Source organism: Anopheles marshallii, chromosome 2 (genome assembly GCF_943734725.1).
Source record: "Anopheles marshallii chromosome 2, idAnoMarsDA_429_01, whole genome shotgun sequence".
NCBI classification, from domain to species: Eukaryota; Metazoa; Arthropoda; class Insecta; order Diptera; family Culicidae; genus Anopheles; species Anopheles marshallii.
In genome coordinates this window covers 1,824,022-1,844,346 of record NC_071326.1, presented here as the reverse complement: position 1 = coordinate 1,844,346, position 20,325 = coordinate 1,824,022, and the positions used below count along the sequence as shown (strand labels likewise).

General features: G+C 49.8%; 5 protein-coding genes across 5 annotated transcripts; 3 read left to right on the top strand and 2 right to left on the bottom strand.

The window, feature by feature from the left end:
- The first annotated feature begins 1,403 nt into the window (after positions 1-1,403).
- Positions 1,404-5,120, top strand: LOC128707287 (uncharacterized). The gene is made up of 3 exons (XM_053802239.1): positions 1,404-1,653; positions 3,916-4,199; positions 4,290-5,120. Exons 1-3 carry the CDS (start codon positions 1,404-1,406, stop codon positions 5,118-5,120), a joined length of 1,365 nt encoding a protein of 454 aa, XP_053658214.1.
- A 1,386-nt stretch (positions 5,121-6,506) lies between these two features.
- LOC128709907 (protein Pixie) lies at positions 6,507-8,832 on the bottom strand. Its single transcript, XM_053804945.1, has 4 exons — positions 8,774-8,832; positions 6,952-8,498; positions 6,627-6,861; positions 6,507-6,557 (listed from the first exon to the last, which is right to left on the bottom strand). Exons 2-4 carry the CDS (start codon positions 8,493-8,495, stop codon positions 6,507-6,509), a joined length of 1,830 nt encoding a protein of 609 aa, XP_053660920.1. The 5' UTR covers positions 8,496-8,498; positions 8,774-8,832.
- A 426-nt stretch (positions 8,833-9,258) lies between these two features.
- Positions 9,259-11,206, top strand: LOC128707199 (signal recognition particle subunit SRP68). The gene is made up of 2 exons (XM_053802149.1): positions 9,259-9,376; positions 9,465-11,206. The coding sequence occupies exons 1-2, from the start codon at positions 9,259-9,261 to the stop codon at positions 11,204-11,206; spliced, it is 1,860 nt and encodes a 619-aa protein (XP_053658124.1).
- Positions 11,207-12,441: 1,235 nt separating this feature from the next.
- On the top strand, positions 12,442-17,774 carry LOC128719819 (uncharacterized). The gene is made up of 6 exons (XM_053813457.1): positions 12,442-12,796; positions 14,465-15,859; positions 15,922-16,586; positions 16,651-16,819; positions 16,881-17,081; positions 17,161-17,774. The coding sequence occupies exons 1-6, from the start codon at positions 12,442-12,444 to the stop codon at positions 17,772-17,774; spliced, it is 3,399 nt and encodes a 1,132-aa protein (XP_053669432.1).
- A 1,080-nt stretch (positions 17,775-18,854) lies between these two features.
- Positions 18,855-20,076, bottom strand: LOC128719515 (developmentally-regulated GTP-binding protein 2). The gene is made up of 3 exons (XM_053813142.1): positions 20,013-20,076; positions 19,084-19,949; positions 18,855-19,016 (listed from the first exon to the last, which is right to left on the bottom strand). The coding sequence occupies exons 1-3, from the start codon at positions 20,074-20,076 to the stop codon at positions 18,855-18,857; spliced, it is 1,092 nt and encodes a 363-aa protein (XP_053669117.1).
- Between the last annotated feature and the right edge of the window lie 249 nt (positions 20,077-20,325).

Genomic DNA, 20,325 nt, shown 5'->3' with positions numbered 1-20,325 from the left:
TGCATTTGATGCACACACGCCTCTAACGCCCAACTAACGGCGCCACCAGCACCACAACGATAGGGAGCGGGGAGGAGGTTGGAAGAGAAGATGGATGAGAGAGAGAGAAGGTGGAGGGATGGGGGGAGGGGAGAGGGAGGGAGGGAAGGAGCACGATCGCGAGCGCGAGCGGAGTCTCCAGAGCCGTCGTGGTGGAGGCAACGCACCGTGCGCGCACCGTTTCGTTCGATGCCCTCCGCGCGTTTTCAAGGACGCACGTGGTTTTGTGGTTTCGAACTTAGATTCACACGCACACACGCACACACACACTCGCGTACCGGTTCGCCCGGGCGCATTCGTCGGGGGGCAGTGGCCGGTTTTTTCCACCAATCATTTTCGGCAGCAAAACACGCCGAGTACCAATGGAACCCGCGCGATCGCGATCTTCGCCAATGCGAGGGTCCCACGAGCGGTACGCACTTTTCCGACCCTGTCCGGGAAAAACCCACCCGCTGCCCCCCCCCTGTTGGAAGCTAGTTAAAAAAAGTCCGAACAATAAAAACGCGTCACCGTCAGTTGGTTGCCAAAACGAGGCGAAAACAACAACAAAAAAGTGGGTTACTCGGACTCCTTCGGTTCGTTTACGCTTGGCTCAAGCCAACACTACTAACAGCGCTAAGTACACCGTGTCTGGGGTAGTGCCGGTTGGGCACTGCACCGATTGTCGGACACGCTGCCGAGTGCCGTGCGGCAGTGCGCGTTGCACGAGTGTGCGTGCTGCCATTTGCGAGAGCGCGCTTCATATGCCCAAAGCTTCTGGTTGCCTTCGGCCGACGGCGGTGGATGCAATCACAAACACTTCGTATTCAGCCTCCGTGGCGTGTGTACTTACTGTGCGACCGTTGCCGTCGTCGGTCGGTCGACTGTAGCGCTTAGCTCGGGCACCACTTTCACACGCGTCGAGCGGACTGTCGTTGGAGCCGTGGCAGCAAATACCGTGCGCTGCCCGAGCTACTGCTTGGCGGTGAAATGATGTCCCACTCCGTGGCGTATTGTCGTTGGTCAAGGACGTAGTTTCTCGGCCGTTCAGTGATATACAGCCTCCGCTTTCGCGTACGTGCAGCGGACACGGACACGGATTTTGGGCATTGTGGCAAGAACACACACACACACACACAGCGCGTAGTGCCAAACAAAGCGATAAACAGCAACAGCATGGTTTACTCTTCTATCCCTTCAGAGTGCACAGTGCGTGATTAGCACCGAGCAGAGAACTCGGGTCTGTGGTGTATGTGAGTGAGCGCGCGCGTGCTTACACAAAACAGAGCCAGAGCAGCGGCAACTAGATACGCCCAACGACAACAAAAAAACGATCTGTGTGCGTGTTTAACGGGACTCCGGCATACGACCACAAGTGCACGGCGATGAAGCAGGAGCTGGCGATGGGTATTGTCGGTGGGTTCGTGGACGACGACCGGGATGTGTACATGATCGAGGGAAAGGACACGATCATTGACATCATCCGGATGCAGCAGCAGGCCGATCTCTGGCAAACCCTGTCGGTGGATCTGGTCGACTGTGGACCGGGTAGCCGCGAAGGCGACAACTACATGTCGGTCATCAAACGCGTGGTGGCCCACTGCAAGGCGAAATCATCGGATGGACGAAATCACGGTAAGTGCAGACGTGTGTTCGAATTTCCTTGAGGTTGTTTCGCGTGAAGTTGGCGTTAATCTCGTTGTCAGTGTGTCGTGGGGGTCGTGTACAGCAAGCAAATAGTCGCTCAATATGCTCAATAAGAGTTCAATTCATTTATTTGGGGGCATTTTACCGTGCACTGTGAAAACTCGATAACGCTGCACCTGCAGCTTTTCCGTTGTCCATTAACAGCGGTGCAGTTTTACATCACTCGCCTGCAGACGAGCGGCTGAGAGTACGCGGCTCCCTGCACGTAGAACCAAACAACACCGTTCTAAGTTGAGCAATGACCGACCTTCACCGCTGGCTTTTCCGTCTTACTCTATCCGCTCGGGCCGTCAGGGTACGAGTTCAAACCAGGTGCAACATAGCAAACACACACCACAACAAAGCTGCACTTTCCTTCTGAACCGGGTATCGCCTTCGTTTGCCATTAAGAATGCACAACGGTGAATGCTGAGGCAAACCGGGATGTATGCTGGTGTGTGGAAGAAAGCTCCTCCGCGTTGCACCTGCTTCATGCGCGAGGAGATAGGAAGAGAGCAGTAAAAAGACGGCTAATCTTAACACACCAACGTTACTGCAGCGAAGTTTCAAAAGGGATAACATGTGGGTGCATGTGTGTGTGTGTGGGGGGGAGGGAAAGTTCCACCACTGATGGAGACGCCCAGTAACTTTTAAACGGAATGGAAATGCTCGGAAGCATGTTGGTACGAGAACGAGAGTTCCGCGGTACGAAAGAATAATACAACCGCGAATAGCGTGAGAATCGTATTTTCCCACCCCGGCGATGCATGGCTGCATGGGTTGCAACGCAAAATCGATTTTATTCCCGTGCCAAAGCAAATTTCGTTTCAATGTCAAGTTCGGTTGGAACGGAAGCGAGAAATAACAATGCAAACACACAGCGGACACGAATTCAATGTCGGGCGAAAATGCAACGACCTCGGGTTGGCGCCAGTAGCTGCAGTACCCAGCGCCGACCGAGTTGTTTTAAACAACAGCGCGGATGACTCACGTTTGGGGCGCGTGTTGAAGCCGCGAGGCGAGGAGAAACACTTGAAAATGAAGCTCTTAAACCGGAATACTTACAAGATTTTCCGACAAGAGATTAACTTCAATCATTGAACAATAATCTACTTCGGTAGGGCAATGGCAGAAGAATCGAGAAAGTATATGCGAAAGCCCATTTTATCTTTGAACCATGACCTATGCTCACGTCCAGGATGCATAGGGTAAAAAGGACTTCCACTGGGTTCATGTAATTCACACCAGAGAAGCCAACGAACAGGAAGCCCTGGGGCAAATTATTGATCCAGCCACTACTACTGGGATGCACATCCTGGCGTGGGATGGGTGTTTCACGTTGACTCTTTTTGATGCACCTCGCTTGGAAAGAGATTAGTGTTTGCATATTTCATCAGTATGCCGCAGCCGACCCTATACGCACTGCCCTCCGCTCGCGCTTCTCGCTCCATCCACAAGCGCACGAATTTATTTCAAGGTTTCTAAGCTAACCCACTTTTCGTGTGGTATCAGCAAGTAAACGGAGTAAAATAGGTTAAAGCGCAGCGACGCACGAACAAATGACTGCTGACGTCGTGAGTTGTCGGGGCAGAACGGTGATGCTAGAAATGATGACGAGCGGAATTACTATTCAAACCGCCCGCTCTTCCCACCCCCGGGCCGTATTGCTACGTTCGGTTATTAATTCCTTTGTGGAGTGTTGGCAGATTCATTCAGAGATGTACGTGAAATACGCTTAAAAGTGCATCGTCAATTGCGCATCTTGTGCTGATGATGATGCCCGTTGGGATCTTGTGTTTGCTTGCGCTTTGTAAACAACACACATCATACCCTGGGGGCTGCGTAGTGGCAATACACACGGTAGCCACGAGTTAGGAGAGGCAGAAGTAGAGAACGAGAGAGCGAGTCTTCGTTTTTGGCACTACAAACCGCAGGAGATCTTCTTTTTATCACACAACCTCATGAGATCTTGTTCAGGTGTCTCGCTCCGTGGACAACTTCTTTCTTTCGCTGGCGTTCGGCATTAGCGAATTTTGATGAGTTTTTGTCTCCGATCTGTCGTGCGAAGAACTGTCAACACTACCACTAATCCACCAGTCCGCGACGACGGAGAGAGGGTTTAATGGGAACAAGAATGAAGAATATCTGCCTTATCATTCATACGAATTAGGTTTCTAACATGTTTTTCTTGGAATTTTTCCTCCCCTACAGTATTTAAGATTTCGCTGATTTTCAAACGTCAAATCACAAACCCCAACCGGCGAATGCTGTTCCGGTGCGATGCTGCGTTCGAGAACGAAATTACCGCCTATGCCAGCATCATTCCCGTCCTGCAGCGGATAGCCCCGTACGATCTGCCGTACCCGAAGTGTGTGACAGCGGGCAGCGACGAGTACGGGGATCGGATTGTGCTCGAGGATCTGACCACCAGCGGATACGCGATGGTTGACCGACGGATCGGTCTCAGCTTCGACCACTGTATGGCCGTCATGAAGGTAAGCTGGACGGGGCGCCGTTCGTAATCCCAATGTAGGCTGATAAGATCGTGTGTGTGTGTGTGTGTGTTTGCGTGTCCTTTTTCGTAGGAACTGGCGAAACTGCATGCCGTCTCGCTGGCACTGAAACACGAGCAGCCACACGAGTTTGCCGATGTCTGCTCGAAGGTGCGCGAGATCGTGTACTGTCCCGAGGCGGCCGACTTCTACACACATTCCCTCGAGTCTTCGTTGCGCGGTGCGCTGGATAGTCTGCGGTACAGCAACAGCAAGGGCGATCTGGATGGGCCGATTCGTGCGGTGGAAGGATTGACCGGTCGGCTGTATCGCATCATGTGCGGACTCGTCTGTAACGGCATGGATGAAGCGTGGCGCGTCATCTGCCACGGTGACACCTGGGTGAACAATCTGATGTTTAGTGCCGATCGTCAGCACGTCCGGTTGATCGATTTGCAAACGATGCGCTGCACGACACCGGTGCTCGACATCCTTCATCTGCTGTACACGAGTACGGAGCGCAATATGCGCCAACAGCATGTTACCGATCTGCTGCTGCAGTACCGCCGCACATTGCTCGAAGCGCTGCAGGAACACTTCGACACGTTCCACGAGCCCGCTGCGGCGGCATCCTTGTTGCGCCACTTTGCCGAACTGTTCTCGTACCAGCGGTTGCGGGCCGAGTACGATCGGTGTCTACCGTACGGGTTGGGCATTGCGATGTGGTTGCTGCCGGCCGTTACCTTCAACCCGGACCAAATACCCGACCTGGACGCGGTTACGATCAACGATTTCAAAACGAAAAAACACGATAAAAGGATCGCCCAGATCGTGTCGGCCAACTACCACACGCGAACGCGCGACATTGTGCTGGAAATGTACGAGCAGGGCGTACTGCAGCGGCTCCAAACGGAGTTCATCTAGATGCCGAACGTATTATCTAAAGGGCGTACCGTTCATCCGTTGGGCGCGTGTGTTGCCAGAAAGTGTCGAGAGGCACGGAACGGGGTGTGTTGCGGGTAGCGCACTCAAGGGCTTAGGGATGTAGAGTGAGTTGACGCCCCGGTCGGGGCAACTCGCAACGTTGTACAGTGTTTGTGTTATGCTTTAGTTAGTTTAGAAAGAACAACAAAACCGTAGAATTAGTTCGTACTCGTTAATAGTGCGCATTTGAGGCGCGCGTATGTGTGTCTTACAGTCGGCTCACGACGCTAACAGCCTCCCGGGTGGCTTACAGAGGAGAGATACAGTGCAATAACAAAAAAGCAATGTTTAGCAAATTCAGCTGCGATAGGCATCGATTAGTGCCTGTGAAACCTTTAATAGTTATTATTGTGCGATTGCGCAATCCGGACCGGATCGACCGACAGAAGTGTGATAACGTACGTATACCACTAGGGAACGCCACTGAAGATCGATCAATCGTACCGCTGACATTTGCCTACGTTTTGCAATCGCGAGTTTCTCGTGTGCCACGTGTGTGCCCTTCTTCAGCCTTAAGACAGATTAGGAAAGCAGGGGTGGGCTTGATGTTACCAATTAAACCTGTGGATGCGATAAGCCCGCTAGTGTTAAGATGACCTGTTTTTTGTTGGATTCAATAAACAGCTGTTACTACAGATGAGCAGCGTTTGGTGCGCTTCCGCGTTTTGCCACCGTTCCACCTCGCCTGCACCGTTCGAAAGGGTCTCTTTCCCTGACCTTCACTCGCTAATCTGCTGCACCGAGCTGGTATGCTGGAAATGGTTTGTTTTGGTTGTGCTATCTTCGGACCAGATTGAATCACACGAACCAAAGGGGTTGCGGGCTCCATTTCCCAAGGTGGCTCAGTGAATGAGTACAAATGTCGATTGTGTTACTGTCTCCCACATAATTACACTCCGTATTTATTTGTATTGAAAAACGAGTCATTTCAAACGGAAAACTGTATAAGAACTGTAAAAAACGAAAGCCACCCTTCGTCATCACACTGTTACTGTGTTTTTTTTACGAAACAAGCTGCTCAACAAGCGAGATAGAGAGAGATTGGCGCCCTTGTATTAAATTGTTGTTTTGTTGTTTTGCGTCTGAAAACAAAACCCGCCCTAAATCCCTGTCGCGTTGTTTTTCCATCCACACGGCACGTATATAATAAACGTGCCGCCCGAAGGGATGCAACATGAAACTAAAAATCGGTCCTGTATCGAAACGAATAGAGAAGATTCTCTCCATTTACATTACATTTTCCAGCACATACTGATGTTGTTAAAATGAAAGCTCTCCACCAGCGCAGCATCTTTCAGCGAGCAGATGCCATCGTCTGCCGGGTTTTTAAGATTCCTCGTAGAAGAAGTACTGCCCGGCACGTTTTTGCTCCACATCCTGTAATGCCCATTAAACGTGGCCCATTAAATCACTACCAGCTGTAGAAACGAAACACGAAAGACTTACCTTCACCGAGTTTAGCTTGTTGATTCTTGGCCGGAAATTGTTCGGATCGCGTCGGAATGTGATCTCCAGCAGCTCCAGGAACCGATTCATACCGTTCAGCAGTGATTGGGGCGTGTGCGCGGTCGTGTCCACCGACGGTTGACCCTCGAATACGATCACCCGATCGGCTAGATAAGTTGCCATGATAAAATCGTGCTCCACTACGAAACCGGTCTTTTTGGCGTGTAGAATATATCTGCAAAATATAACATTTATCGTTATTCACTGTTAATTTATCCTGATTCTTTTAATCGTTCTTGATCATTTCGGGCACTTTGACTCTCACCTCTTAATAACCTTTGCCGCAATTAGACGTTGCTCGGAATCCAGATAGGCGGACGGTTCGTCGATCAAATACACGTCGGCCGGTTTGCCCAGACATAGCACCAAAGCCACACGTTGCAACTCACCACCGGACAAGTTCTGCACCTCCTGATCCATAATTTCCTCAATCTTCAGCGGTTTCATAACGTCAGCCATGAACTGCGGGTGAATGTAGGCATCGCGAATCTTATCATGCAACAGGTACCGCACGGTCGACTGACTCTTGGGAGAGATTTTCTGCGGCTTGTAGGAAATGTTCAACACCGGCAGCGGTTCCGACTCCTCGTCCGGTTCCAGATTGCCGGCCAGCATACGGATGAACGTGGTCTTACCCGTACCATTCTCACCCAGCAGCACGATAATTTCCGAATCACTAAACTGACCATTGTTTATCGTAAGCGTGAACGATCCGAGCTTCTTCTTCATCTTCGGGTACACGTAGTGACAGGTTCGCTTGATTTCCTCTTCGGACGCCGATTCCGACACCTTGAATGTCAGCGACTCCGTACGGAAGCGCATGTTTTCCGTGTGCACGTAGCCGTCCAGAAAGATGTTGATACCTTCGCGGACCGAGAACGGCATCGTAACGACGCCGTAACAACCGGGCACACCATACAGACAGCAGATAAAATCGGACAGATAGTCCAGCACGGACAAATCGTGCTCCACCACGATGATGAATTTGTCCGGATGGATCAAAGAACGAATCGTCATGGCGCAATTCAAACGCTGCTTTACGTCCAGATACGAAGAGGGTTCGTCGAACATGAAAATGTCCCCGTCCTGGATGCACACCATCGCGCACGCGAACCGTTGCAGCTCTCCGCCAGACAGGGCCTGGATTTCGCGATCCCGAATGTGGGTCAGATCGAGCAGGTCACAGATTTCCATCTGATTCTTGCGCTCATCCTTCTTATCGAGCAGCGCCCCTACCGTGCCCTTGATTGCCTTCGGGATTTGGTCCACGTACTGCGGTTTGATCAGCGCACGCAGGCTATCCTCCAGAATCTTGGTGAAGTAATTCTGCAGTTCGTTACCGCGGAAGTACCCCAGAATGTCCGTCCAATCCGGTGGTTCAGAGTAGCGACCGAGGTTCGGCTTTAGCTTGCCGGCAAGAATTTTCAGTGCCGTAGACTTACCGATACCATTCTGGCCCACCAGCCCCAAAACCTCACCCGGACGCGGGATCGGCAAACGGTGCAGCTTGAACGAGTTTTTCGAATAGCGATGGGTCGTGTGTTTATCCAGGTTGCTCGGGATGTTGATGATCGTGATCGCCTCAAAGGGACACTTCTTCACACAGATACCGCAACCGATGCACAGCTCCTCGGAGAGGGTGGCGATCTTCGAGTCCATCGCCACCTCGATACAGAGCTTGCCCATACGCACGACCGGGCAGGATTTCTTGCACTCCTGGCGACATCGCTTCGGTTTACATTTGTCCGAGCTGACGATCGCGATACGCGTCTGTTTGTCCGTCTCTTCGGCCGCACGGTTTCGAGACATTTTCTGCGATAGAGCAACACAGAGGAAAACATGATTAGAAACGTGTCACTTGTGCATGTGCACTTCGATGAAAAAAGGTGAAAGGCATGAAACAGCACCGAAGTCCGTAACACCTGGGTAAGGGAATTCCCCTCCTTCGAGCAATAACCTCACATCCCTCCAACCAATCTGGAGCACTTGTTTACCAATGCCCGGTGGGCTTTTGTGGCATTTTAAACACCGGCCATCTGCAAATATAGTTAAATAGTGTCGAATATATACTACAATAGTAGACTTACCTGTCGAAATTTGTGATTCCGGACAGAAACGAAAAGAAAGTTCGTGCGTGTCAGACGGGTTCGGTCTTGCGGAAAGGCAGCGCAATTGACAGCTGACAACGAGCTCGATGTGCATTTTTCTGACACACACAGTGGGGAACCACGAGGCCGTTTTTATTTACCAGAAATGAGGAAAAAATGCTATAAAATTTAAATTGTCATGCAAAACGCGCTAAATAATGATTTGCATACATTTTTGGCCATTGTTGTCATTGATATTCAGCCATTTTCTCTGTTTTCCTGCTTCTGTTGTTAGGTCGACATTCAAACGGTCGGTGTCGACTCGGTTGTCAGATTTTTTTGTCAACACGACAACAATCTGTCAAACGGGAAAGCACGGACCGATTTGACTTCGTGTCCACACAGCAGGCAATTAATCGGTGAATTGTGTGTTCAGGAAAAACGGTGTAATAATTAACTGTTTTCAGGTACCATCGATAAACAGCATGGTTGAATCAAAGGCAGAAAAGGCCGAAGTAGGCCGGGAAACGGTCGCCTCTGGAAAGGAAGACATGGAACTGGGTGCACCGGCCGAAACGGCAGTGAAAGTGTTTACGGTGGAAAGTAAGGCTGGGTCGGAGTGGCTCTTCACGGGCATTGAGAATGTTCCCTTCTGTGCGCTAATTGCTCCCTGTACTTGCACTACTTTCAGTACTCCGCCTAATAAAGGACATGCAGTTGCAGCATGGTCTTCGTCATGGAGATTTTCAGCGCTACCGTGGGTACTGTTCCCGGCGCGTAAAGCGTCTCCGCAAAACACTCAATCTACCTCAGGGTGATAGGCGACATTACAAGAAGCGCAACGTTACGCTCGCGAACCTGGAGAAGGTGGACTCCGATGAGCGTTTTCTGCACATACCGCTCATGTTGGCCGAACGTACTTGGTCGTATGCGATGCAACTACGGCAAGAATCCAATACCGAACCACGCAAACGGTTCCATCTGATTGAAAAGCTTCGCAAGTCGTGCGTGTATGCGTTGCAGCTGCAGGACCTATGCGCTTCGGATCGTTGCGATGCGCGTACGAAGCTAGAAGCAGAAGCGTACTCGGCGTGGATCCATGGTTCGTTGCATTTCGAATTGGCGCTGTGGAAATCGGCTGCCGAAAATTTGAAGAAGGCTCAGGTGATTTACGAAAATCTTGCCCAAGCCATGCCTGAAGAAGAGCAAACCGTATACCGCGCAAAGGTGGAAGAATTGAAACCAAGTCTGCGGTACTGTGCGTACAATGTGGGCGAGAATGCGTCAGTAAATGATTTGCTGGAGATGCGTGGCCAGGCAGGTTTGCTGGGCAATCTGAGCCATCTGGTGGCTCAGACAAAAGCGGAAAGTATGGAAGCGTTCCAGATGACGGAATGGCGCGGCCGCAGTGTGACAGTCCGGCCGGAGAAGGTACGACTGTTTCTGCTTAGCATACAGGAGCTGAACAAGAGCATCGAAAAGGCGAAAGATTTCCCGACCAAGATAGAAATGCTGGAGAATGTATTGCTCGATTGTAAGGATGCGATTGCCGCGATTAAGGACGAGATAAAGCAGGATCCCAAGTTGCGCCAGAACACGGCTGAAGGTGGGTCTGGTGGGCTAATTGGCATTCAGTATCTTTTGGCATACATGTCTTACACGAGGTTAAAGCTAACGTTGGAACGCAATCTATTGCTGGTGGCACAGGCCAAGGTAACGCTGGACGATCCGAATGTGGCGGAAAAGAGTCAACTCACTGGTGGCGGGAAGAAAACTAAACCGCAGGATCTTTCCCGACTGTACGAGATCATTCTGCAGAATGTGACGGAAATGCAGCAGCTGAGCGGTTTGGAAGCTGAAGCTTCGTATCAGGCAGAGATGGAAACGTTGTCCCTTTCATTCCGCGCCTTCCGTTGCTATTACATCGCCATTACGCTGGTAGCGATGAAGCGTTGGCGAGAAGCCGTTGCCATGTACGAACGGTCGAAAAAGTATGCTAACGATGCGGCCAGCAGCAAGACACCATGCAAGGACTTCGATCTAAGAAACGAGCTAAAACAGCTGGTCGCAACGATTGAGGGATGTAAATTTTCGGCCCATGCGTACAGCGTGCTGGAAGATGACAATGCCGACGATACGGTACTGTTTGGCAAGAGTCAGAAATCCTCCAAACCACTGTACGAGCGGCTTTCCCACTACAAGGAAGACGCGACGCTGAACTCGCGCAACCCGAACGTGTACAAGCTGATCCCGGAGATGGAACCGATACCCGCCAAACCACTGTTCTTCGATCTGGCCCTCAATTTCGTCGATTTCCCATCACTGGACGATAAGATAGAGCAGAAGGCGACCGGCAAGGGTGCGACCGCGGGCATGTCCGGCTTTGTGAAGGGTCTGTTTGGTTGGGGTGGTACTGGCGGCGCCAACAAGTAAACGGACTCGTTCATGGCGAAGGAATAACAAACCCATACCGAAATATCTTGCAGGAGTTTGGGATATTTTGCCACCCATTGTTTTGTTTTTAATTCCAGGATTTGTTTTTGCTTTCATTTTCTTATTACTATGGCCGAATGGGAGAATATGCGGTGACTGCTAGCATGTCTACTATCAATAAATAATGCGAACCGCATTGTTTCAATGCACCTCTCGAACGCTTGTCGAATAACAAGAACACGATCCGAAACCACCGGCCAAACAGCAGGATGAAATTCTATGGATGCGTTTACCCTTCCATCGAAATTTGGTCTGGTGGATCTGGTGGTCACATGCGCAGTACATATTTACGCCGCTGGAGAAAGATGTGTCATCTCCCGCAATTACTCGCCAATGGATCGCGTCTTCTGTTTACCGGACATGGAAAGAGGGAGAGAGACCCTGTGTGCGACCAACGAAAGGTGTTGCGAACATTTATCAACAGAAACCCTGTTTTCACCACGATGTTTTCCACTTTTCCAGCCTTTTTTCGGTACGCAACGTGTGTATGGAACTGGTGACGTGAAGTTTTCGTGGTGATTTTCCCATCACCGAACAATCGGTAGCGGACAGCGCACTGATACGGACCGACTTTTATCGTTTCGGGCAAGTAGTATTGGAAAATAGGGACAGAGTAGAACACTTATGCACATATTGGCATTAATAAATCGCGAACAGAACTCCGGTCGAAGAGTGCAATCCGTGTGAAAAGTTAATCCAAGCAATTTTCCAACGAGGACGCTTTGTTTGTTTGGAAGTTCGGTTTTTTTGCGTGAGCATAGAAAAGAACAACGCCGTACGGACATTCCGTCACATATGTTAGCGTAAAAGTCCCCGCCGAACGGGACGGAACTGTGGTACAAAGCATGATGCTGTTATCAATACGAGCAGAAAGTCAGAAATAGAATCATATCCTGCCACGGAAAGGTCACAACAATAGGCAACAGTTTACCCCTTTGGTTCTGTGCATCTGATTGTTTGCCCGAACTGGAGCGGAAAATCTGTTGCAAAACGCAAACGCTCTGTGGCTCGCTGTTGCTCCGTCTCGTTCGCACGCTCGCAGTGGGGGAGAGCAGGGTTACAAATAAAAGGACATTCCCAAGTGCGCCGCAAAGTTCGGGTTCAAGGTGGTGCACCGTTTGTTGAAAACCCTTGCAGCAGGCCGGAACGGCGGGCGAGTGGTGCAGGCGGCCACCATGGAGCTGATACGGAAAAAGATGAAACCCTACCAGCCGTCGGAACAGCTGGTGGTGCGCGATAGCGTCAGCCTCAGCATGGACGAGGACCTGAGCGATGATGTGGAGGACGATGTGTTTATACGCGATGGGCGCACCTGTCGCACGTACGAGGACCGGGGTGCGAAGCGACCGCTCATGGCCCCGAGACGCAAGTACGGCAAAGCAACAAGTGGCAATGGGAGCGCGGGCGGTGGTGGCGGTGCTGGCAGCGTGCGCTCGTCGAGCCCCATTCTGAAGAAGTATCGCCGCCGGAAGTGCTGGAAGTGTTGCGAACCATTTTGCTACGGTTTGGCTGCGGTGACCGTCCTTATCGGTAAGTGGGCACGATGCTGGGAAGTTAAGACGCAAAAAGGCAAGAGCATAAAAGGATAAACCGCAACTCACACGCGAGTGAACTGCACGTGAATATGTAGGTGTCAATCGTTGCGTTTGCTCGGGAGCAGTCCTTGGATCTGGCCCTTGTTCACGCCGGTTGTTAGCTTTAATGAGTTTATGAATTATTGACACCCACCGAGCACCACTCCTGTGATGATGATGACCTTTCTCTGTTGCGTTTGTTCCTTGCGATTCTTTTCGGATGAATAAGCAAAAGCTATATTTATTGATGGCGGTCAAGTGGGCCATCGTTTTGGCCATTTCATATCGATACTGAAAGGACCAGAGGATTAAATTTTCCTTGGAACAGTTTATAAATAACGAAACATGAGTTATCCGTCCAGTTAATTGAGTTGCAGGTCCTCGTCCCTATTACCTTACTTATCAGGTTCAACTGCTTCCCAATGGCTTGTCTGTCAATCCATTATCTTTTTGGTCTTTTTGGCGGTCGCAACACTGCCTGCAATCCTTCTCAACTTGGGTACATCACAACTCCCCGGTCCATGTATAAGGCTCAACAACTTTTCAACTATTCTGGGTCTTACGGTCTGTTATGTTGATAGCATAATTAATCTGAAGAGCTTATTGTGTAACTCGCAGAGTTGCTCTGATCCATATACGGGGCCAAACATTATTCTGTGCGTCTTCCTCACAAACTCGGGCTAAGAGACCCGAGTCAGTTTAGAAGAGACCCCATGTCAGAGAGGCATCCATGACTGCACAAGTTACATAAATTCTTTATCATCCGAACTTCGGCCCTCGCGACAGGTGTTTTTATTGGAGAATTCTCACACTGTAGAATAACCGGTTGGCAGCCAGTGCCTTATCGCTTATCTCGAGCGCAATATTGCGATCTCCTATCTGTACATCACCTTCACGTAAGTCATGATTTGTGAGCAGGTCTGCTGGTGGTTCCATCATCATTTGATATTCTTCAATCCGAAATTTTCCCACATCGGTTCCATCCTACTTCTGCTACGTAAGAGCAGACCGTACACTAATGATGTCTATATATATATTAGTCCTCGAAGTCGCTTATCCTAAGTCTCAGACGACACTCTCTAGCGTTGATTTGAAGAAGACTTTTCCATCTCTTAACTGCTAACGCTTGGTTGCCGAAAAGAGTTGTGAAAAATTTTCATTTACTAGCACCTGGCAGGTAAGCTGGTCCGGGATTCTGAAAGAGCTCAGATCTTCGTAAAGCTCTTTATCCCGACTACGCTATCGCATGCGTCCTTGAAGCTGACGAAGAGAAGGTAGGCAGCTTCAAGATCTGCCGCATGGCGAAGCTCTGATCTGTAGTTGACGTTCGTCAGCTTCTGAATCACCTCTAGTTTTCTCCATCAATTTCTCCAACGCAAGGGACAAGTGATTCTGATAGGCAGAATATATTGTAAGCAGTATTCATCACCGTAATATGATTGAATTTGTTGCATTCTAGCGTTCTTTCTCCTTGTTGATGGGAAAGATGATATCGAGATTTTAATCACAAGACATCAATTCCACATAAAAGAGATCAATATGACAAATTTTGTGTTAAATTGCTGTACCATTTTTGATAAATTTAGCAACAAACTTAACGTGAACTAAATGTTACAACTTTCAGGATTAATAGTGTTGGCTGCATTGCTTCTGACGGCATTCCCGCAGCCGCTTCAAAAGATCAAGATATGGTTTCACAAGGAGTCCGCTTTCAGCAGTGCCGTCATACGGGACAAGTTCAGCAGTCTAATGTACACCGCCGACGGCATCGCGGATGGGCGCAACGGAACGCTGGAAATGGTCCCGTGCACACAGATAACTGTACAGAACGTGTGGACACGCGTGATTGCACGCGTCAACAGCGAAAGTCCGCTCCGGAAGCTGGACGTGAATGGGGACGGCGTGGACGACATCATCGTCGGGTACGGCATCGATGAGATGGTGGACGAAGGTGTTCGAGATTACATCCCCCAGTGCACATCGCGCAAAACTGGAATTACCGATCTTTGTGGCGGTGGACTGCTGGCACTGAACGGAATGGATGGCGCAACGCTCTGGCAACGGTGGACATCGTTTACGATCTTTTCGCTGAAGTGTAACATCGACATCAACTCGGACGGTGGGAACGATTGTGTGGCAGCTGGTCGGGGAGGACTCATACTTGCGCTGGACGGACATAATGGACGAATTCTGTGGGAGTTGAAGGATTACTCCGATCTGGAAAGCTACGCCGAAATAAGCATCGACCTGTACACGATCAATGTGGTGCGCGATTTGAACGGTGACGGAATATCGGACCTCATTGCGGTCCACGTGGAAGAAACACAGCGAGCACACGGTGGCCACATTAAGCTGATATCCGGCGCAACCGGAACGATCTTGCGTAGCATTCCGACTCCGTACCGGGAGGAAATGTTCGTTCCGATACAGGAGTTAGCGAGAGCGGACGGGACAGATGCGTTTCTGGTGGTTACCGGCGGCCAGAACTCGCCCGGTGGCATTTACGTGCTGAAGCAGGAGAATCTCATGAAGTACCCGGGCGAGACGGCGTTCGAACCGATCGTGCGGATGGATTCGTCCGGCTTTATGGTACCGGCTGTGCTGACCGATCTGAACGGTGACGGAACGGAGGACTTTGTGGTCAGCTCGTTTAACTCTACCGTATACGCCTTCGACGGGGCAAATCGTACCCAGCTGTGGTCGTTCACGATCGCCGACTCGGAGAGCGTTAGCTCCATCGTGCCCGGCCACTTCGACCATGACAATGTGACGGACTTTATGGTGAAGTACAACACCGGGCCAGGCTTTCCGATCTACTACTACTCGCAAACGATGATCATAAACGGCACGAACGGGAAACCATTTTTGGACAGCTCGATCAAAGATTCGGGCGGACCGAACGGATTACTGGGTGGGATAACCGTATCCCAAACGGGGGGTGGTGATTTGTTTCTCCACTGGCAAACGCAGTGCCGAAACCGTACGGCAGACACCACCGATGAGTATCAGTTCATTCCCGGTAAGTAAAGGAACCAGTGGCTGACGGCTGTGCACTTTTCTTTTACACTTTTTGATTTGCAGAAAGCGACGTTATTCAACAGTCACGTGCGGACACGTGTGCCTTGCGCTATAACCAATCGTCTGTGCTGAAGCTGTACGCCATCACGCGTCACGTTGAACCACCGGGAGCGGTGATTTTCTCGTCCGACGATTTGACGATCCGACTGAACGAAACGGGCACATCGTCGGATCAAACCCAACCAAGCTACGTGGCACCCATGAAACATCCCAAGATGAAGCTAAAGGGACGTAACGATGGTCAGAGCAGTGCCACGATGCGTAAGAGTTCCGTTGAAGCTCCGGCCGCAGCACAGGCAACGAATAACCAGCAGCCGGATGTGCATATGGATAAAAAGTTGTCTCCATCCCAACAGTCTAACGTTCCGGTGGGCATTGTGGTGGATAGTCCTGGTCAGGCGGCGATGCTTGGCAGTAGACGGAAGGAACCCTTCCATGGACAGCAATCGGCAGCGGCACAATCGATCGACGCGCTCGCAGAGGAAGAAGCAAAGCGACAGGAGAAGATGGCGCTTAACAACGTGTACAAGAAGTACATTTATAACGCCAATGATCAGGAACCGGTCGGTGATCTTGCCGGGCCAATAGCCGGGATTGGTGACGAGGTTAGAGGCGATGAGCGGAAACCGTACATCTATCTTCCCTACGATCAAATGGAGCAAGATAGCGTGAGTAGCTATTTGAGATTAGCAGCGTTAGCAATGAGCTAACTGAGTTTTACAACATTTGCAGCGTAATCCATACCTGACGAATCAAATTCCGCCGGCACCGGTCGGCAATTTAGACTACGACTATGGAACGTCTCCTCTTGAAGAGGAAGGACGACCAATGCCCGCACCATACAAGCGTCCACGCTATCGTTCTAATGGTCGAGATGTTCGCAGCAAGTTTGGTGTCTTCGGTAGGTATAACAAAACTTTAAACTCAGCACCGTATTTCTCATGCATTTGTTGATCCCCAAGACGACAAGACAGAGCTTCACGATCGATCGCTGGAGGAGCAAGTGTTTAACGAGTCCAATCCGAACTCGCAGATCGTGAAGAAGGTGCTGCTGAACGATGAGATCATGGATGATCTGAAGAATGCTGATCCCGGTAGTAAGGGTTCTAAGGAGACACTTTGGGATTTGGAGATGGAAAAGGAGGCCAAAGAAGCTATGAACGGTAAGCATGTGTGTTTGAAGATAAATACCCCAAAACCAACAGGGGAATTAATATCTACTCCACTGTGATGGTCTTTCAGACGTCAACGCTATGAACTTTGAGTATAATAATAAGGCTCGTCGGCAGATCGGAATGACGACTGTCCCGGCTAAGGCAACGACCAGCACAACAGGACCACCACAAACCAGTCCAGTTCAGAAGCAATCCGGCGAGTCGCCACTTCCAAACGAAAACATTCTTCCCTCGATCGCATCGACCGGTGTGTTGCTAAAATCGATCACCGGTAGTACTGCTGCCACACCGGTTTCTTCCACTACAGCGCCCCCGGTTACACCAACCATCGATTACGTGTTTGTGATGAACATCCGAGAATCGGAACAGTATCCGCCCCTGTTTCTCGATTCCGACCTGAGCTGTATACAGGAAAAGATGCAAGCTTACCGCACATACCGCAACGAGGATATGGTGCAGCTCGAGAAAAAGTTCTTCGCCCAATGTCTAAAGGCACGGTTGCCGAATCTGACGCCACAGTATCCACGGTTTGAAACGCAAATTGTCGTCACCCGGCTGGAGATCGGCTGTGGCTGCAGTGCCGAGTTGAATCCGGCGCGTGAAGTTTGCTCGAAGCTGCACAGTTACGATCAGCAACGGTGGACACAGTACATGGGCAACGAAGGAAACGGTCGTTACTGAAGTTGTGCCGGGGAGAAGGAACAGATCTTCTGAGGACTGTGATGTTCTCGTCTCCACCGTGCAATCTAGTATTCTTTCTACTTTTCTTTTACTTTTCTCTGTATACACATGGTGTGTGAGTTGGGAAAATGGAGATGGTGTGGCGTAAAACTGTGAGCTGAGACACGGTTTTACTATCGTCATCGGGCCACTAGCATCAGAGAGGACAAAACCCGTCGTACAAAATTGGGACATGTGAACTCTTGTCCCTTGAAAATGGGACAAGTGAAGTGAAAGGCTTTGGAGCGCACAATCATTGCAAACGCTTCTTGGAACGCTTCTATCACGTTTCCTTCCATTTCTCGGTGTAAAGTAGGCTAGGCAAAGGCAGGGGTTTGCATGGTCTTTGAACTACTACTACTACTAATTCTACTACTGTATGAGTGAATCGCAGATAGGACAATCCCCTTCCGCAACGGTGAAGTGTTAAATCAGAAGAATTATTAATGTACACTTAGAATAGTACCTATCTTCAGGTAGTCTAAACGGACGAAAGAACAGGGCCGATCCGTGAACAGGCAGGACTAATGATTTGGATACCGGAATGGAGGGTTGGTGGTATTGTTTCGAAGCACACCTATGCATACTGATATCAATCATTATCGATCAAAAGTATTATCAGAGCAGATGAGCTGACGGATGCTGATATGGAGAAGATAGTGAAAATGGAATATTTACAAAACGGTATCGAGAAATTCGAAGCTATTATCTATGTATCGAAACGACAGTGATTGACGGTAGCTGGAGGATGTAAAGAAATTGAAGATATGTAAATATAGTACTGGAACTGGAAAACGGATGAACTGTGTAGGAAGAGGACGTACAAGTAGTGGTGAGTATTGTTTTAAAATTACTTTTACAAGTTTAAGTAGTTACGACTGTTCTTGTTTATATTTATTATAACGAGTAACTGAAAGGCAAACCACGACAAAAGAAATCAGTGTCAGTTCATTCTTTAGCGTCCTCTTGCACATCTTTTTCAAAGCCGAAACCTCCATCATGGAACCACGATTGGGCAGGAAATTGTTGTTTTGGAGGGGATTATTTTTTAACGACCTGAATAACGTCCTCATCGTTCATGATGTGCGATATGCCAACTCGCTGGGGAGAATATTTCGTCGATGTGCCCCAAACGAGAGCATACTTGAACTGGGCTGCTAGTGTGCGATGAATGGCGTGACACACGTGTTCCACTGTGACACCCTGCAAATCCACAAACCGAAGAAAACATAAATCCATCACCGTTCAGAAACCTGTTTAGAGAACTCACCCTTCGAAGAATTAGACCGTCGTCAAAGTCTGGTGGTGCACCCGGCTTTTTGGTGTACACCCGAATCAGCTGCAGATGTTCCCACAGCACCTCCAGCAGATAGTCCAGATTGAGATGCATGTTACAGCTGACCACTACCGAGTACGGTTGGCGCGCGAGTCGATCCACTTCCTCGATCGAGATCTGATCGATCTTGTTGTACACGTAGATGCACGGCAGATAGATCCGATTGCCGGACACAACGTCAATGAACTCGTCCTCCGTACAATCCTCCCGGAACAGCACTTCCGCGTTGAAGATCTTGAACGAGTGCAGTATCGTTTGGACCATCTTTTCGTTGCAACGCGTTAGTGGACAGGTCGCATTAAAGCTAACACCACCACCCTTCTTTATCTTGAAGTAAATGTTCGGTTTCCGTTTGTTCAACCGTAACCCGACTGATTCCAACTCGTACTCTAGCAGATCACGGTGCACGTTCGGTTTGGTGGCGTCCAGCATCATCAGCACCAGATCGGCAGTACGGGCCACGGCAATGACCTGCCGACCACGACCCTTACCCTGCGCTGCACCCTCAATAATACCGGGTAAATCGAGCAACTGGATGTTAGCGCCCTTATACTCAATCACACCCGGGATGCAGGTGAGCGTCGTGAATTCGTAGTTGGCCGCTTCACTTTCGGTTTTGGTCAGCGTCGACAGTAACGTCGATTTACCGACCGAAGGAAAACCAATAAGCGCGATACGAGCATCGCCCGACTTGAGCACATCGAATCCATCACCCTTCTCACCCTTCTTCGACGGTTCCAGCAGCTGTGACCGGTACTTGGCAAGCTTCGCCTTCAGCAAACCCAGATGGTATTCGGTTGCTGTGGAATAGGACGGAATTGCTCTATATTTGTCGTGTGCGCAGTTAGCCCTACGGAGCTTACCTTTATTTTTCTGTGTTTTCGCTATCTCCTTCTCGATGTCCGAGATTTTCTCCAAGATACCCATGCTGAAGACGGGGTTCTATCAGACCGTCGGTTTCTATCGCAACAGATGCTATCTTGCCGGCAGCGTTGGGCTGTTTAATTTTACGTTACCAAGCCTGGATAAGTTTGGTTTGTGCAAATTACCCAACAAACTAAGGCCGTTTCTACAATTTCTGCGTGGTATTTTGAGAGTAAAGAACCTTCCGCAAAACCTCCTGAAACGTCAGTCAAAACAAACCCTGGTGTCAATCTGTATTGCAAGGTCAGCTCA

Excerpts from the sequence above, each read along its gene's own strand:
- LOC128707287 (XM_053802239.1), top strand. The coding sequence starts at position 1,404 with ATGAAGCAGGAGCTGGCGATGGGTATTGTCGGTGGGTTCGTGGACGAC. Across the intron at positions 1,654-3,915 it reads ATCGGATGGACGAAATCACG|TATTTAAGATTTCGCTGATT; the intron begins GTAAGTGCAGAC and ends CCTCCCCTACAG. Across the intron at positions 4,200-4,289 it reads ACTGTATGGCCGTCATGAAG|GAACTGGCGAAACTGCATGC; the intron begins GTAAGCTGGACG and ends CCTTTTTCGTAG.
- LOC128709907 (XM_053804945.1), bottom strand. The coding sequence starts at position 8,495 with ATGTCTCGAAACCGTGCGGCCGAAGAGACGGACAAACAGACGCGTATC. Across the intron at positions 6,862-6,951 it reads GCGGCAAAGGTTATTAAGAG|ATATATTCTACACGCCAAAA; the intron begins GTGAGAGTCAAA and ends TATATTTTGCAG. Across the intron at positions 6,558-6,626 it reads ACAAGCTAAACTCGGTGAAG|GATGTGGAGCAAAAACGTGC; the intron begins GTAAGTCTTTCG and ends TGGGCATTACAG.
- LOC128707199 (XM_053802149.1), top strand. The coding sequence starts at position 9,259 with ATGGTTGAATCAAAGGCAGAAAAGGCCGAAGTAGGCCGGGAAACGGTC. Across the intron at positions 9,377-9,464 it reads GAAAGTGTTTACGGTGGAAA|TACTCCGCCTAATAAAGGAC; the intron begins GTAAGGCTGGGT and ends CACTACTTTCAG.
- LOC128719819 (XM_053813457.1), top strand. The coding sequence starts at position 12,442 with ATGGAGCTGATACGGAAAAAGATGAAACCCTACCAGCCGTCGGAACAG. Across the intron at positions 16,820-16,880 it reads CAGCAAGTTTGGTGTCTTCG|ACGACAAGACAGAGCTTCAC; the intron begins GTAGGTATAACA and ends TTGATCCCCAAG. Across the intron at positions 17,082-17,160 it reads GGCCAAAGAAGCTATGAACG|ACGTCAACGCTATGAACTTT; the intron begins GTAAGCATGTGT and ends ATGGTCTTTCAG.
- LOC128719515 (XM_053813142.1), bottom strand. The coding sequence starts at position 20,076 with ATGGGTATCTTGGAGAAAATCTCGGACATCGAGAAGGAGATAGCGAAA. Across the intron at positions 19,950-20,012 it reads GAAAACACAGAAAAATAAAG|CAACCGAATACCATCTGGGT; the intron begins GTAAGCTCCGTA and ends CCTATTCCACAG. Across the intron at positions 19,017-19,083 it reads ACGGTCTAATTCTTCGAAGG|GGTGTCACAGTGGAACACGT; the intron begins GTGAGTTCTCTA and ends GTGGATTTGCAG.